We start from the raw sequence: 14,374 nt of genomic DNA on the forward strand, positions 1-14,374 counted from the left end.
ATAGGATGGCGGGGAGAAAAATCCAAGAGAGTGCAAATGAAAGCATGCTATAAATAGTTAAAGGGTGATATACATTAGAAGGTATTGATCCAGTGATAACAATTGCTAGAATGACAGCACCATTGGCATTGTGGGAAAAGCTGCTTTATGACAGTGACTGCTGGCCTGACTGAAACCCCATCCCAGTGCTGAGGTGATGCGACCCTTCCCTAGGGCACAATGAATGCCCTGTGGATGCCCACATTGAGCAGTGACACAAACTCTAAGTAAATTTCTACTTGGGCTCAGTTCACTGGGGCCTGAAAGTCTGGACCGAGGCCTGGGTCTTTTGAAGCAAACTGAGAATCTTGAATCTTTTATTTATTAAAAAAATTTTTTTAAGTAATCTCTACACCCAATATGGAGTTTAAACTCAGGACCCCAAGATCAAGAGTTGTATGCTCCACTGACTGAGCCAGCCAGGCACCCCTAGCTCCTTGAGTCTTAAGAGGAGGGAAGACAAGACTCTTCTTCACCTTCCAGGTTCAAGGACACCCGAGTGCAAGGGGTAGGGAGGGTGAACTTTGCATCCAGTGTCTGCCTGCTACCCAGAGAATCCACGGATACCCACAGGCTCTTCTCTGGACCCTTCCCTTCCTTCTGCCCACTCACCCACTCCTGCAGAGGGCATGGAGGTGCCCAGGAGCACAGGCTGCAGTGGATTTGGCAGGCCTCGGGCCACAGGTGCCCACTAACCTGTCTCCCGTGCAACCCATACAGGCTCCTGTTTCCGCCTCATCTCTCTCTTACCCACACGCCAGGGAGGCAGTGGGCTGTGTAGAAGGAGCTCAGCATCGAGAGTGAGAAGGCCTGGATAAAAGTCCTGGTGTTGCTGGTTACGGCGACCTTGGAGAAATCACTGAACCTCTCTAGTCTGATTTCCTCATTTTAGAATGGAAACTGAACCACCGGGTTAATGCATTCCCTCAAGGAGCTCCAAGTGGGAGGCCCCGGCACAAGGAATAGAGCTATAGGGTCCTGTCGCTGCTCCCAGGACACAGCCAGAATGCCCAGGAAAGGAGCTGTGAGCAACTTTAGCCGTACAAACAATGTTTCTCTGGCCCTATGCGGGCCCCCAGGGCTGGCTCTGCAGCCCAACACTCAGGGGCAGAGGAAGAAGCCATTGCATACCACATAGCCAGGGCCTCCTGTGATAAGTTAAAGGTCCTCCAAAGAGGAGGTGGGAACCTACTCTTGATGAATCAGTGAACAGTTAAGAGATTCTTCTGGAAGGTATTGCCAAAACTGTGTAGCTCTCTATTTCTATTTGTTATTGCATTGTTAAATTTTCCTGATTATATGAATAAAGAGTATCATTCTTAAATGAAAGTTATAACTAGAGACTGGAAGGTAAGATTGTTGCAGAGGTGCCATTTGGCTCTGAACTCACTCCCACAAACAACCTCAGAGATGAACTTTGAATTGTTATTTCCACATGAGGTTAGTGGATGACCACAGAGCTACTTCAGCAGGACTAGAAAGAAGATGTTACCCATAAAACTATGAGCTTGTATCTTATTCCCTTAGTATGTAGACTGGGGATATTATGGTATATATTGAAGCCGTTACTTTGTTAAATAAAATATTCTGCTTAAAAAAAAAAAAACCCACAGGGTAGGGGAACCTGGCTGGCTCAGTCAGAGGAGCACGTGACTCTTGACCTTGGGGTCATCAGTACACTCATGTGTACACTCCACATTGAGTGTAGAGATAACTATATAAACAAACTTTTAAAAAAAAAATCACAATTTCTACAACCCTGTTTTGGTATTTCTTCACTTTAAAAAAGTGAAATATACTGAGGCACCCGGATGGCTCAGTTGGCAGAGCGTCTGACTTTGGCTCAGGTCATGATCTCACGGTTCGCAGGTTCAAGCCCCGCGTCGGGCTCTGTGCTGACAGCTCAGAGCCTGGAGCCTGCTTCAGATTGTCTCTCTCTCTCTCTCTCTCTCTCTGCCCCTCTCCCTCTCATGCTCTGCCCCTCTGTCTCAAAAAAAAATGAACATTCAACAAAATTTTTAAGTGAAAATTATTTTTAAGGAAAAAAAATTTTTTTTGAGTAAAAAATATGTTTTTTTTAATGTGTTATGTGCCTCTGGAAGAAAAATAGAGTGGCCCAGGCCTGTTTCTCCCCCCGAGACGCTCTGATATAATTTCGGATTGTGGGCCAGGCTTTCCATTGTCTGTACCCACAGAGAGCCTGGCCAGGTGGTCCACCTGCTCACAATCTAAACTGTGCCCTTTAACCAGGGCACATGGAGGAGGGGGGCACATTCTGGGTTTGCAGGTGCCTCACTAAGACAAGAGGTAGCAGCCCCCATCCTGGAATGGCCCCTGAGATCTGGGATCTGGTGAATCCCTCTGTCCTGTCTGCTCTGCCTTCTCAACCCACTGCTTGTCTCCCCACAGTTATGACCTCATGTTATTCTAGAATGAGCTCTTTCCTGGGCCCCTTTCCTTCTGGACTCTGCTTAGTTAAGGCGGTTGGGGCTGCAAATGGGGATGGGATGTGCTAAGCTGCCAGCAGGGGTGGACCTTGAATGGAAGGAGACACCTGTGTCAGGCAGCCAGGGATGGATGCCAGCCTGGCCAAGGGGGTCCTTCAGCCATGGTCAGTGGCTCCTGCCTCCCCCCACCCCCGGGGAGGGGGCACAGGAATAGAGAAGGAGAGAAACCAGAGATTGGAAAATAAGAAGGCTTGAGTTGCAGAATGGGTCTTAAGCAGAAGGTGGAAGAAACTCAGAATTGGGGAAGCTGCTTTTCCACTCACCTTGGGACTAGCTGTCAGGTGGGAGACAGGACTTGGGCCTCAGGAAATGCCTACCAGGTTGGACATGAGGGATGCTGTGGCCTCTTCCCCCCCCCCCGCCCTGCCCCCCCAACCACCTTCCTCACAATGGGGTTCATTGCTGAGGTGGGAGGGGCATCCTAGGAAGGGTACAGCTGGGGCCCTACCTGCCAGACAGCCTCTGGGAACCTACCCTTTCAAGCATGAACCATACCATCCGGGCTCCTCCACTCCCAGTGTGCTCTTAGCTCTGCCCGCCCAGCCTAGGGTCCTGGAGGCCTTCTTGGAGCTCATCCAGCAACCATCATGCAGGGTGGTGCTGGGGACTGCCCTCTTACTCGGAGGGGGAGGCCTCATGCTGTGGATTCAGAGGAAGAGGAGAAGGAAGGCATCCGCCGCGTCTGCACAAAATGTGCAGGAGCCACCGGAATGTCACAAAGCAAAGAATGAGAACTGGATTAAATCTCACTTTAGTCGCCTCTCCGAAGAGAAGCTGGCCTCCTGCAGCAGCACGGACACCCCACCACCCGAGAGCGGCAGTGGAGAAGCCAGCACCACCATTCACATGGAGACTCTCACCACAAGGCAAAGAGAGGTGGGCACAACTCTGAGCCGGGAGTCCTTCACCAGCAAGCAGAGGACGTCTGGGGCCTCAGTGACCAAAGAGACCCACAAGGAGTCTGCAAAATCCTCGTCCATGGACGAGCCCACATGGGCTGCTGTGGCTGCCTGCACCAAGGAGATTGACACCCTAGGACAGCAGCTGGCTAATTCCATGTTGCAGCGTGCCATAGCTTACCAGAACTCAGGCCACCTGGAGTCCAGAGACGTCAACCAGGAGGAGCTGAAGGCCCTCGAGGAGGTGGAGTTGAAGCTGAAAGGGAATTTCCTCACCCAGCGGGAAGCCACCTTAGCTGGCACGAACCACACACACGCCATCCATGGCCACGGTCACTATGGACACCAGGGTCATCCGAGCCACCAGAGCCACAGCCTGCCCAACCGCAGCCACCAGACCTACCACCCCTTTGAAGCCACCTAACCACGGATGGAGACGCCCCTTTCCCCCAACAGGGCTGGCACACAATTGCAGGCCTGTTTTCTCTCCTGTGGCGAGATGGTGCCACCCAAATCCCTTCTTCCTGAAGGGCAGGCCCTAGGCCCCTTTGGCTCTGTGAGTACGGTCTGCCACAGAGAATGGCCCCCGATAGAGGGGGCGGGGGTGGAAGGAAGCGAAGCAGCTGAGACAGACTCGCAGGCCCCTGAAGACCCACCGGGAGAAGATAGAGGCAGAGCCCACGAGCAGCTGAGAGCCCCACACTGATGCCGAACGCCTGGAACTGAGCCAATAAAGCCCTGTATACCCTCACTCTGGGTCTGGGGGCTCTGTGGCCAGCCTCAGCACTGGGAAGGGATATGGGGAGAGGCTTCCTGCCCCAAAGTCCTCTTTGTGTGGGCCTTTATGCTAGGCTGATTCAAGACTCCGTAAATCAGAAAAAAAAAAAAAAAAAAGTCCATAAATCTTCTCCGGGTCTCAGGTTCTGGGGTGTCTCCAGGGAGCTCAGCACCCACCAATCTGCTATTGCCAGAGAAGGAGGAAGCAGCCAGGTGTGTGGGTGGTGGGGGGATAGACAGGCTTTCAGAAGCTCGTATGCAAACTGGGATGTGGGTCTCCTGTCCTGTTTGGTGTCCTCTTCACCCTGCCTGCTGCTTCTCAAGTCGTGTGGCATCCTGCACTGCAGTGCCCTCCCCCTGCCCCCCCTGCTTCCCCCAGCCCACTGGGACCTGCGTTAGTGCCTCCCACCACCTGCCTACAGAGCCCCTGTGCCCCATACTCTCCCTTCTTGTTTATGTTCTTAATGCCGGGGCTGCCGCTGATGCTAGTGCTACTAATTAGTAGTATTACTATTAATTTTTTTTCTTTTCCTGTTCAGACTTTAGTCTACGCCATGCTGTGTGTTGTTACAGCAAGGCCCCCATTAGGAAGGTTTGCAGTGTCCCCGTTTTGCAGATGAGACATGTGAGGCTCAGAGGTGTCATTCGCCTGATAGGGCATAGACACTATGCGATGTTGTTGGAGGTGGAGCCCAGCTCTGCCCGACTCCAAAGCTCAGACCCCAAATCCCTTCCTTGTGCTGCCCCTTAGGCCGGTGCCTCGCCGTCCCCACACGGGTCTCCCTCACTCATGCTTATCCCTGCCCTCTTCCCCCGTGTCCTGACACTCTCTGTGCCCTCCCACAAGCCTGGGACTCTCCCTGCCTCCTCTTCCTGGGTCTAAAGAAGCCGTTTCTGGGGCAAGGGATGATCTCCAGTGAGGCAGCTATCTCTCCGGTGACTTGAGAGAGGTCAGCTCTACAGCACTGTCTAACCCCCCAATGACTCCTTTACACAGAAGTGTCCCATTTGCATCAATTGTGAACTTACCAGTGTTTCCCAGCCTGTTGGCCTCAACCTGTGGGAAGAAGGTCCCCCGAATCCTTGCAAAGGATGGAAAAATCTACAAACACCCTAAGTGTGGTCAATTGATTTTATCGAACATAATTGGAAGCATTTGAATATTTTTATTTTTATTTTTAAGATTTTATTTAAATTTTTATTTTATTTTATTTTAGAGAGAAAGCACGAGCAGGGGAGAAGGGCAGAGAGAGAGGGAGAGAAACTCTTAGGCAGGCTCCACGCTGAACCGACATGGGGCTCTATCCCGTGACCATGGGATCAAGGCATGAGCCAAAATCAAGTGTCGGGACGTTCAACCGAGTGAGCCACCCAAGCACTTCTGAAGATTTTATTTTAAGTAATCTCCATACCCAGCGTGGGGCTCGAACTCACAACCCTGAGATCAAGCATCACATGCTCCAGGTGTGTCTGGGTGGCTCCATCAGTTAAGTGTCTGACTTAGGCCCAGGTCGTGATCTCATGGTCTGTGAGCTCGAGCCCTGAATGGAGCCCCACGCCGGGCTCCACGCAGAGGAGCAGAGCCTGCTTGGAATTCTCTCACTCTCCCTGTCTCTGCCCCTTCCCCTCACTGTCTCTCAAAATACAAAAAAAAAAAAAAAGAAAGAAAGAAAGAAAGAAAAGCGTCACATGCTCCAGCGACTGAGCCAGCCAGATGCCCAGTATTTGAATATTTTTAACATTACTAATAGTGACTTTATATAAATACTAATATACATATGCTTTAAAATTTTTTTTTAACGTTTATTTATTTTTGAGACAGAGAGAGACAGAGCATGAACGGGGAGGGTCAGAGAGAGAGAGGGAGACACAGAATCTGAAACAGGCTCCAGATTCTGAGCTGTCAGCACAGAGCCCGACGTGGGGCTTGAACTCACGAACCCCGAGATCATGACCTGAGCCGAAGTCAGACGCTTAACCGACTGAGCCACCCAGGTGCCCCATACATATGCTTTAAATTTAAAATACTTCAGAACTTCATAACAGGGGTGCCTGGCTGGCTCAGTTGGTAGAGCACACAACTCTTGATCTCAGTGTTGTGAGTTTAAGCCCCATATTGGATGTAGAGACTACTTTAAAACAATAAATAAGGGAGCCTGGTGGCCTCAGTCCGTAGAGCATATGACTCTTAATCTCAGATCAGGGTCATGAGTTCAAGCCCCAACATTGGGTGTGGAGCCTACTTTAAAAATACAGTAATTAAATAAAAAGTAAAAAGGTAAAATACTTTATTGCAAAAATATTAATGGAAAAAAATGGGGTCTGTCATACTAGAAAATGTTGGAAGCTGCTAAATTAGACAAAAAGCAAGGGTGGTGAGGTGTGGCTTCTGAAAGTGATTGTAAAAATGCATAAAATGCATGCATTTATCCGGAAGATCTTAAATCCCTTATTAAAAGTTTATTGCATACAATTTCAGATTGGCTAATTAGGAATTTGGAATCTTTAAAGAAGTTTAAAACTGGCAAAATTCAACTAAAGTCTGCAAGTTAGTACCTTACCAGCGCTAATTCTCTGGTTCTGATCATTGTACTAAATAAATAGTAAGACCTTATCATTGGTGGAGGTTGGGTGAGGGAGGTGTGGAAATCCCCTGCACTATTTCTGCAACTTTTCTATTAATTTAAAAGTAGTTCAAAATGTCAAGGTTTTATTACAGTTGTGCCATAGGGAAAATGGCCACTAAGCCACCAACTCAATTATATTCTCTTGGTAAGGAGATAGGCATCCCCAGCCCCAAACACTCACTCCTCTTCCCAGGCCGCTCTGGCTCCCTGGAGTGGCCAGCCTGACCATGGCGCCAAGAGAGAGTAGCCTCTGTGATGAGCCCCTTTGTCTTGCAGCTGGAGGGGACGGGAGAGGTTCCTGAGTGCGGCCTCCCTTCCACACCAGCCATCCTCCTCCACCTCAGATGGAAAGCTGCCACCCTTCTCATTTAAGGCTTGTGCACTTTCTCCTGACTCCATAGTAATTACAGCTAACACGGCCGGCAGGCTGGGTTCTCATCCAAGCACTTTATACATAGTATCTCATTTGAGCCTCACAACAATGCTTTAAGGAGAGCACTAATACTCTCCCCATTTTTCATGTGAGGAAGCTGAGGTTTGGTTAAGCCGCGTGCCCAAGATCTCATAGCTGATCAGGGGCTGCACTGAGAGCTACACCCAGGTTCCTCTGAGTTCAGAACCGCTCCCTGTCTTCACTCCCCCACCCATCTGGGACCCTGGCCCTTCCACTCCTCCAGTCCCCTTGCTGCACCAGCAGAGAGAGGCACATCGGGCCTGAAACTGGGCATCCCTCCAAGGAGAAGGAGGGGGCTCTCGGCGGCATCAGTTCACAGATTTCAGGATGCTTTCTCTTACCTTTTCTTGTTCGGGCCTTTAACGTAGCCTTATAAGGTAGGATCAAAATGATTTTATTACCATCCCAGAGAAAAGGAAACAGGGACTCAGAGACCTGATATAACTAACTTCCTCAAAAGCCAGAGGGGAGTTGGGTCCAGTGCGTCCCCGACTCTGTGATACTCCCTCTTCCCTAGCCTGGCCTGGCCTCCTCCTCGGGAGTCAGGCCTGGGTCAGATGCTCCTTTACAGGAGACAAGGGAAAGGCCACCGGGAGTCTAGAGCACAGGGGCCTGCTTCCTGTCTGAGAGTGCAAGACCCAGCGGTCTTAACTGCTCAGGGGCCCGTGGCACGGGCCGCCAGAATGAAGCGGGACTTGGGAGTGAGTGGACATGGCTGAAGAAGCAGCTGGAGTAAGAACCGGGCTGGGCGGTGGGGGCAAGGTGGGGGCAAGCGGGCAGGGTTGGGGAGGGAGGGATATGTCTTTGGCATTTGCACAGAGAGACTGGTGAAAGCCTGACCTCAGAATCCTAGTCAGAGGGTGCTGGTCCAGTTCTCTCCAGGGTTGGCAACTCAAGAGTGGGGGTGACCCACTGGGAAAGCACTAACAGCGTTTGTACCGAGACAGAAGGAGGCTCCTGGCCTGACACGGAGAAATGGATCCTGAGGAGGCAGCACAACAGAAGCCAAAAACTATTTGCCTCAAGATGCTCCCTACAATATCACCAAGGCAAAAAGCTGGCAGGGGGTGGGATTGCTAAGTATCCAGTGAGCCATTCTGGCAGTCCACTGAGTGGAATCTAACAGTGAAGCGAACAGCATGGAAAAAGGTTTGTGGTGAAAAGTTGACTCTACATCACATTGTGTCCCTTAAGGATGACTCACGGGAACAGTCTCTCTTGGTCCCGATGCCAGGAAACTGTGTGTTTCCCCTGGGCAGCTGCCTTGCTTTTATCTGGAGTTCTGCATATCTGTCAGCTGATCACATTTCCCTTTTAGCTCGGACTGTCAGGAAGCTCCAAATCAAAATGATGGCCCATCTTCCTCAACGGTGCAGTGGGGATTTTGTGTTGTAGATCAGTATCGCCTCCAGCTTTCTTTTCATTCCTTTCTCCCAAGCAGTCTCCTGTTTATTAATAGTCTCGCCGTGCCGTATGCTGTATTTGCCATCTATTTAAGAACAGTGTTTTGAGGATGGACTGGAGTAGAGAGGAGGAAGAAGAGGGTAGAGAGAGTTAAATGAAAAAGCGGAGAGGAGGATGGTTTTACTAACCTTCCCTTCGGATTCAGTCAAACAGCATCAAATCTCCTGGTCTCTCATGGATTTATAAAAAAGAGTTGACACCTTACCTAGTGATGTTAGAAACTTCTCACATGATCAATAAAACAGGAAAACGTGTTTTCACCCACTTTCAACCCACTTTTCACCCAGAAAACTGGCAAATATTAATTCTGACAATACCCGGTGTTGACACGGATGAACACTAACAGACTCTTCTATGTGCTGATGGGGTATGAACTGGCTAATGAGAGAGATGTTTGGCATGTGAAAATGCACATACGTGTGATGCAGCAATTACAAACCTAAAGAAACCGTGGAGAAGCTCAGACATGGGCACAGAAGACTGTAGAACATGGTTGTTTCAGCATTGTTTGTAATGGCAAAACTAAGGAAACATTCTAAGTGTCCTCGGAGGGAAAATGAAAAGTAAATTGTAGCCTGACTTCAAATAGAATATTCTGTAGCCGTTAAAATGAATGAATCAGACCTGTGCGCTGCTATGGACAAAGCTCACAGCATAATCTGGAGCAAAAATAGCAGACTGCAGAAGGTTGTATGATCTTGATTCCATTTCTATACAGTTTAAAATGGCCACAACTGTTATATGTTGTTTATGGGTCCATATGTATGTCTTAGGGTATAAGACTTGAGTGGGAACAATAGCACCTGAGTCAGGACGGTTAGAGGAGGAAGAAAAACGTGATAGGGGAGGGTTGCCATGACTGTTGGGTATGCACCTGTGGGTTACATTATCATCGATTCTTTGGGGTATAGCTGACACATTTCATTAACACAAAGAAAAACGGTGTGGACACTGTGACCGCAACTGGGTGAAACATTCTGCCTGCCTCAGGACAAAGATGAGAAGGAGATACGCGCAAAGCTATGGTGTTGGGGAGGTAGGAACCTGTGTGAGTGTAACACCAATATCCTGGTTGTTCATCAGGCTTCGTGGTGCAGGGCTCCAATGGCGAGTTCCCCTTCCTGACCAGCAGCGAGAGGCTGGAGGTGGTGAGCCGAGTCCGCCAGGCCATGCCCAAGGACAAACTGCTGCTAGCTGGCTCTGGCTGCGAGTGTGAGGCCACAATGCTCTGGGTCCTAGGGGTACTTGGGGGTGCCTGGGGTGGGAAGCCAGGCTCCTTGGCCCTGGGGCTGGTTCAGCCTGCTGGTTCCTTCCCTTCTGCCCCCCTTGCTTGCCCCAGGGTCCTAGCCCTGCCCTTCTGCCTCCTGCTCTCACCCTCCATGGCCTACAGGGAAGACTCCCTCTTTCCTCCTGCAGCCACTCAAGCCACGGTGGAGATGACTGTGAGCATGGCCCAGGTTGGGGCTGACGCCGCCATCGTGGTGACCCCTTGCTTCTATCGTGGCCGCATGAGCAGTGCCGCCCTCATTCACCACTACACCAAGGTAGGGTGTGAGGGTTGGGCATGGGTTTGGGGCCTGGGACCAAGGGAAGGCTGGACGAGGAGAGGAGACTGCCTGGGGAGAGGAGGCAGAGAGGCCAGGGGCCAAGGGGTGAGCCTACTTCCATGAATGACACCTGTGGGACGGGAGGGATGCCCCCAGGCGCTAGCCGCCACCTGGTGCCGGGCCACTGGCCCGGCCACACTGTGTTGCTGTTTCCTCCCCTCTCAGATGGTCGGAATGATGGTGTCTTCCTCACAGGGTTGTTGTGAGGACTAAGTTCCATCAGAATATAGAGGACTTAGAACTGAGCTTGGCACACAGAAAGCACTCATGAAATATTACTCATCAATTGCTTACAAGCAGGGCACGTGGCACTGTGACTTCTAGTCCAGGAGGTAGGCCTGTCCAGGGGCCCCGTAGCGCCCCAGGCCCGGAGCTGGTGGTGGTGGGCTGGTGGCGGGCCTGGGGCAGCTGCCCTCTGCCTCTCCCCTCTTCTCTGCCTCTCGCAGGTCGCTGACCTCTCCCCGATTCCTGTGGTGCTCTACAGCGTCCCAGCCAACACGGGGCTGGACCTGCCGGTGGATGCGGTGGTCACGCTTTCCCAGCACCCAAACATCGTGGGCATCAAGGACAGTGGTGGCGATGTGAGTGGCAGCAGCTCCTGGCTGGGGCTCCTTCCTCTTCTCCTGTGCTAGCGACTTCAGGGCAGCTCTGGAACCCGCTCCAGTCCTGGGCTCCTGTTTGGGTTCTTTCCATCGTGTGGGCTCTCTGGGGCTTTGTCTGAGTTCTGGGGTGGCTCTCTGAGGCCTGGGCTCTCCTCCCACTCTCGCTCAGCCCCCTTCTCCGTTGGTGTTGAGGCTCTGGGTGCAGCTCTCACCCGGGTTTGCTGTTGCAGGTGACCAGGATGGGGCTGATTGTTCACAAGACCGGGAGGCAGGATTTCCAGGTGTTGGCTGGATCGGCTGGCTTCCTGCTGGCCAGCTATGCCGTGGGTAGGCCTCCCGCCGCTCTCACACTGTCATGGGTGGTACACCCAGGACCCGTGCCCACCCACCCCCACCACCCTGGGTGTGCTGGGAGAAACCATGCAGGCTGCGTCTGGGTCTGCAGGGGGCCCTTTGCCAGCCTGTCTGCTTGGAAACCTTAGAAGTCTCAATATTGGGTGCTTACGAGTGACCTTCTTGGGCAGAAGAGGGTGGCTCTGTACCATCCTTGGTCTGTATCAGGGATGCCTGCTGTTCTAAGTCCTGAGCTCGGTGCTTCGGTAACAGACTTAGCTCCTCTGATCTCACCTTGTAAATCATTCTCTGAGGACACAGGCCTTAGGGCCTCTCCTCTCATCCAGGAGTCTGGCTTCCTCTCACCTGGGTGCTAGGCCGGAAGGAATTATCAGACCTGTAGGAATGGGCCAGGGACCTTCAGCTGCCTGATTCTGTTCCAGTTCAAGGTCCCGGGAATGTCACCATTGGACCAAATGAGCTTGTCTGTTGTGGGTCAAGGTGCTTGGGTTCGGGTTGGTTTTAAGCCCTCAAGAGGGAGGAGAAGAAGCATTTTCTCCCTTCGGCTGAAGCCCCAGCAAGTGCAGATCTGAGTTACTTTTCTGGTACTGCAGAGGGCAGTGCCCATTCCTTTTTTCTGGTCTCCAAAGACTTTGGCTTATTGTCTAGGACCTTGCACGTCTCTCCTCTGCCACGTCACAGTCTCTAAAGAGCAATGGCAGAAGAGGGGACCGATTGAAGCCTCGTTCCTGAGGGGGGCAGCTGGAAAGAGCACAGGCTCTGGAGGCTCGGGGATGTGAGTTGGAATCTCAGCTCTGCCATGTACTGGGTACCGCCTGGCAAGGTGTTCAACCTCTCTGGGCCTGAACTTCTACCCTCTAAAGCAGGGGGGTGTTACAAGAATTTGAGAGCATTGGCCCCGTGTCTGCATAGTGCCTGGCAGAGTGGGGATCAGTAAATGGCAGCTATATAAGCTCATTCCAAATTTCTCACTCTCCAGTCTTGAGGCCACTCCTAACTAGACTTAGAATCACATCCCAGGCTGGCAGAGTGGCAGGGCCTCCTGAGATCACAGCCAGCCCGTTTTCATTGCCCAGATAAGAACAAAGAGGACCGGGAGGTCTATGACTTGTGCAAGTTCATGCAACCAATGGGAGGAAATGCCTGGTCTCCTGACTGTGTCCAGAGGTCTTTCCACTGCCCCCCACCCCCAGCACTGTCCCAGGCTGAATTCACTGGGGGGAATAAGATTTCAGAAGAGCAAAGGCTTCCCGTCCACTCCACCCCCTTCCCGCACGGATGAGTCAGGGGGCTATTTATTAGAGGATCATGGAGGTGTCAAGTGGCAGGTGGGACTTTACTCTGGGAGGTGTACTGGGGGGGGGGGTGCACGGAAGGAACTGTTCTCAGGTTAGCCTCAGGCTCTGTTCCCTGACCTTCAGCCTGTGGGATTCTACTTCAAATATGCTGGCAGCTTTTCTCTCTGGAAATCTGTTCTCTGTGGACTCACAGAGCATGCCTTTGACATGGCCGGCCAGTGGCACAGAAATCCACATCCTCTCTCCCCAGAATAAGGGGTGCTGGGGACCAGGGTCTGACATTGTCTGTGAGAAGAGGCTCTGGCTGATGTTCTGCATCTTACTCTGGGGCAGGAGCTGTGGGGGGCGTGTGTGCCCTGGCCAATGTCCTGGGGGCTCAGGTGTGCCAGCTGGAGCGACTCTGCCTCACAGGGCAATGGGAAGATGCCCAGAAGCTGCAGCACCGCCTCATTGAGCCAAACACTGCGGTGAGTTCCCAGCCAATGGCCCCAAGGGGGAGGGGGGGGTGTCTGTGTCCTCACTGGAGCAGGAGCCAAGGCAGGCACAGGGGTCCCCACTTAGCCTCTTCCCTTTCAGAAAGTCCTTTTAGAGAATATCCCAGTGTGGGAACTCCTTGTGCCTCTCCAGAAAATCATGACTTCAGACAAAGTTGAGCCCTATTGGTTGCATTGGAATTCATCTAGGGTGCTAGTTAAAATTCTAATCCTTTAGGCCCAGGAATAAGCCTTGAAACAAACATCTTGGCTGATTGTGGTGACATAAGTAATCCCGGGACCTTGCTTAGAGATGCACTGCCTAGAAAGAGTGAGCCGTGGGCCTTTCCATCAGCTTTATAAAGGGCCAAATCCTGGAAAACAGAATGATTGGGAATAAAGGAGTTGGAAGGCTGGAGGCATTCAGAGCCCAGATTTCCCAGGAGAGTTTTGTCTTCAAATAGTCTATTTCTGAGGCATCTGGGTGGCTCAGTCAGTTAAGCATCCGACTCTTGATTTCAGCTCAGGTCATGATCTCATGGTTCGTGCGTTTGAGCCCCGCATCAGGCCTTACCCTGAAAGCATGGAGCCTGCTTGGGATTCTCTCTCTCTCCCTCTCTCTCTCTCTGGCCCTCCCCTGCTCACACTTGCTCATGCTCTCACTCTCTCTCTCTCTCTCCAAATAAATACATAAACATTTAAAAAAATCTATTCTGCAGTCAGACGGTTGTACCCCAATTCCATATTGGGCAAGTCAAGGAGAAGAGCCAAGGTGGAATGCCTGTCAAGAGCCAGGCAGTGCTGTTCAGAGCCACACTGGAGTCTGAGGCAGGAAGGAAAATGTGTGTTCCTATAGACACATTTATATATATTTTTTATTTTATTTATTTTATTTTTTTTATTTTTTAAATGTTTTATTTTATTTTTGGCAGAGAGAGACAGAGACAGAGACAGAGACAGAGACAGAGACAGAGTATGAGTGGGGGAGGGGCACAGAGAGAGGGAGACACAGCATCTGAAGCAGGCTCCAGGCCCTGAGCTGTCAGCACAGAGCCCAACACGGGCCTCAAACTCACAGACTGAGAGATCATGACCTGAGCTGAAGTCGGACGCTCAACCAACTGAGCCACCCAGGTGCCCCTCTATATTTTAAATTAAACTTTTAATTATGAAATAACTGTAGATTCAGATGAAGTTGTAAGAAATAATACAAGAGAGTCCATGTACCTGTCCTCTAGTTTCCCTCAATGGAACATCTCACAAAATTAAAGTA

The 14,374-nt window shown here is 51.2% G+C and overlaps 2 protein-coding genes across 6 annotated transcripts in view; both read left to right on the forward strand.

Moving 5' to 3' along the window:
- The window catches only part of HOGA1 (4-hydroxy-2-oxoglutarate aldolase 1), a 36,977-nt gene that overhangs the window by 1,485 nt on the left and 21,118 nt on the right, over nucleotides 1-14,374 (forward strand). For all 5 annotated transcript variants that reach the window (XM_047825836.1, XM_047825833.1, XM_047825834.1 and 2 more), the window contains exons 2-6: nucleotides 9,851-9,979; nucleotides 10,184-10,311; nucleotides 10,821-10,955; nucleotides 11,207-11,303; nucleotides 12,962-13,095. In XM_047825836.1, coding sequence (XP_047681792.1) covers nucleotides 9,851-9,979; nucleotides 10,184-10,311; nucleotides 10,821-10,955; nucleotides 11,207-11,303; nucleotides 12,962-13,095 — 623 coding nt within the window. The remainder of the gene's footprint in view (nucleotides 1-9,850; nucleotides 9,980-10,183; nucleotides 10,312-10,820; nucleotides 10,956-11,206; nucleotides 11,304-12,961; nucleotides 13,096-14,374) is intronic.
- Nucleotides 2,965-4,196, forward strand: CD2H10orf62 (chromosome D2 C10orf62 homolog). Its single transcript, XM_047825837.1, has one exon. It carries the CDS (start codon nucleotides 3,183-3,185, stop codon nucleotides 3,867-3,869), a length of 687 nt encoding a protein of 228 aa, XP_047681793.1. The 5' UTR covers nucleotides 2,965-3,182; the 3' UTR covers nucleotides 3,870-4,196.

The sequence above is a fragment of the Prionailurus viverrinus genome, chromosome D2, assembly GCF_022837055.1.
Source record: "Prionailurus viverrinus isolate Anna chromosome D2, UM_Priviv_1.0, whole genome shotgun sequence".
In the NCBI taxonomy this organism is placed as follows: domain Eukaryota; kingdom Metazoa; phylum Chordata; class Mammalia; order Carnivora; family Felidae; genus Prionailurus; species Prionailurus viverrinus.

Bases quoted from the DNA above. Each gene is read 5' to 3' on its own strand.
- CD2H10orf62 (XM_047825837.1), top strand. From the start codon at position 3,183: ATGCTGTGGATTCAGAGGAAGAGGAGAAGGAAGGCATCCGCCGCGTCT.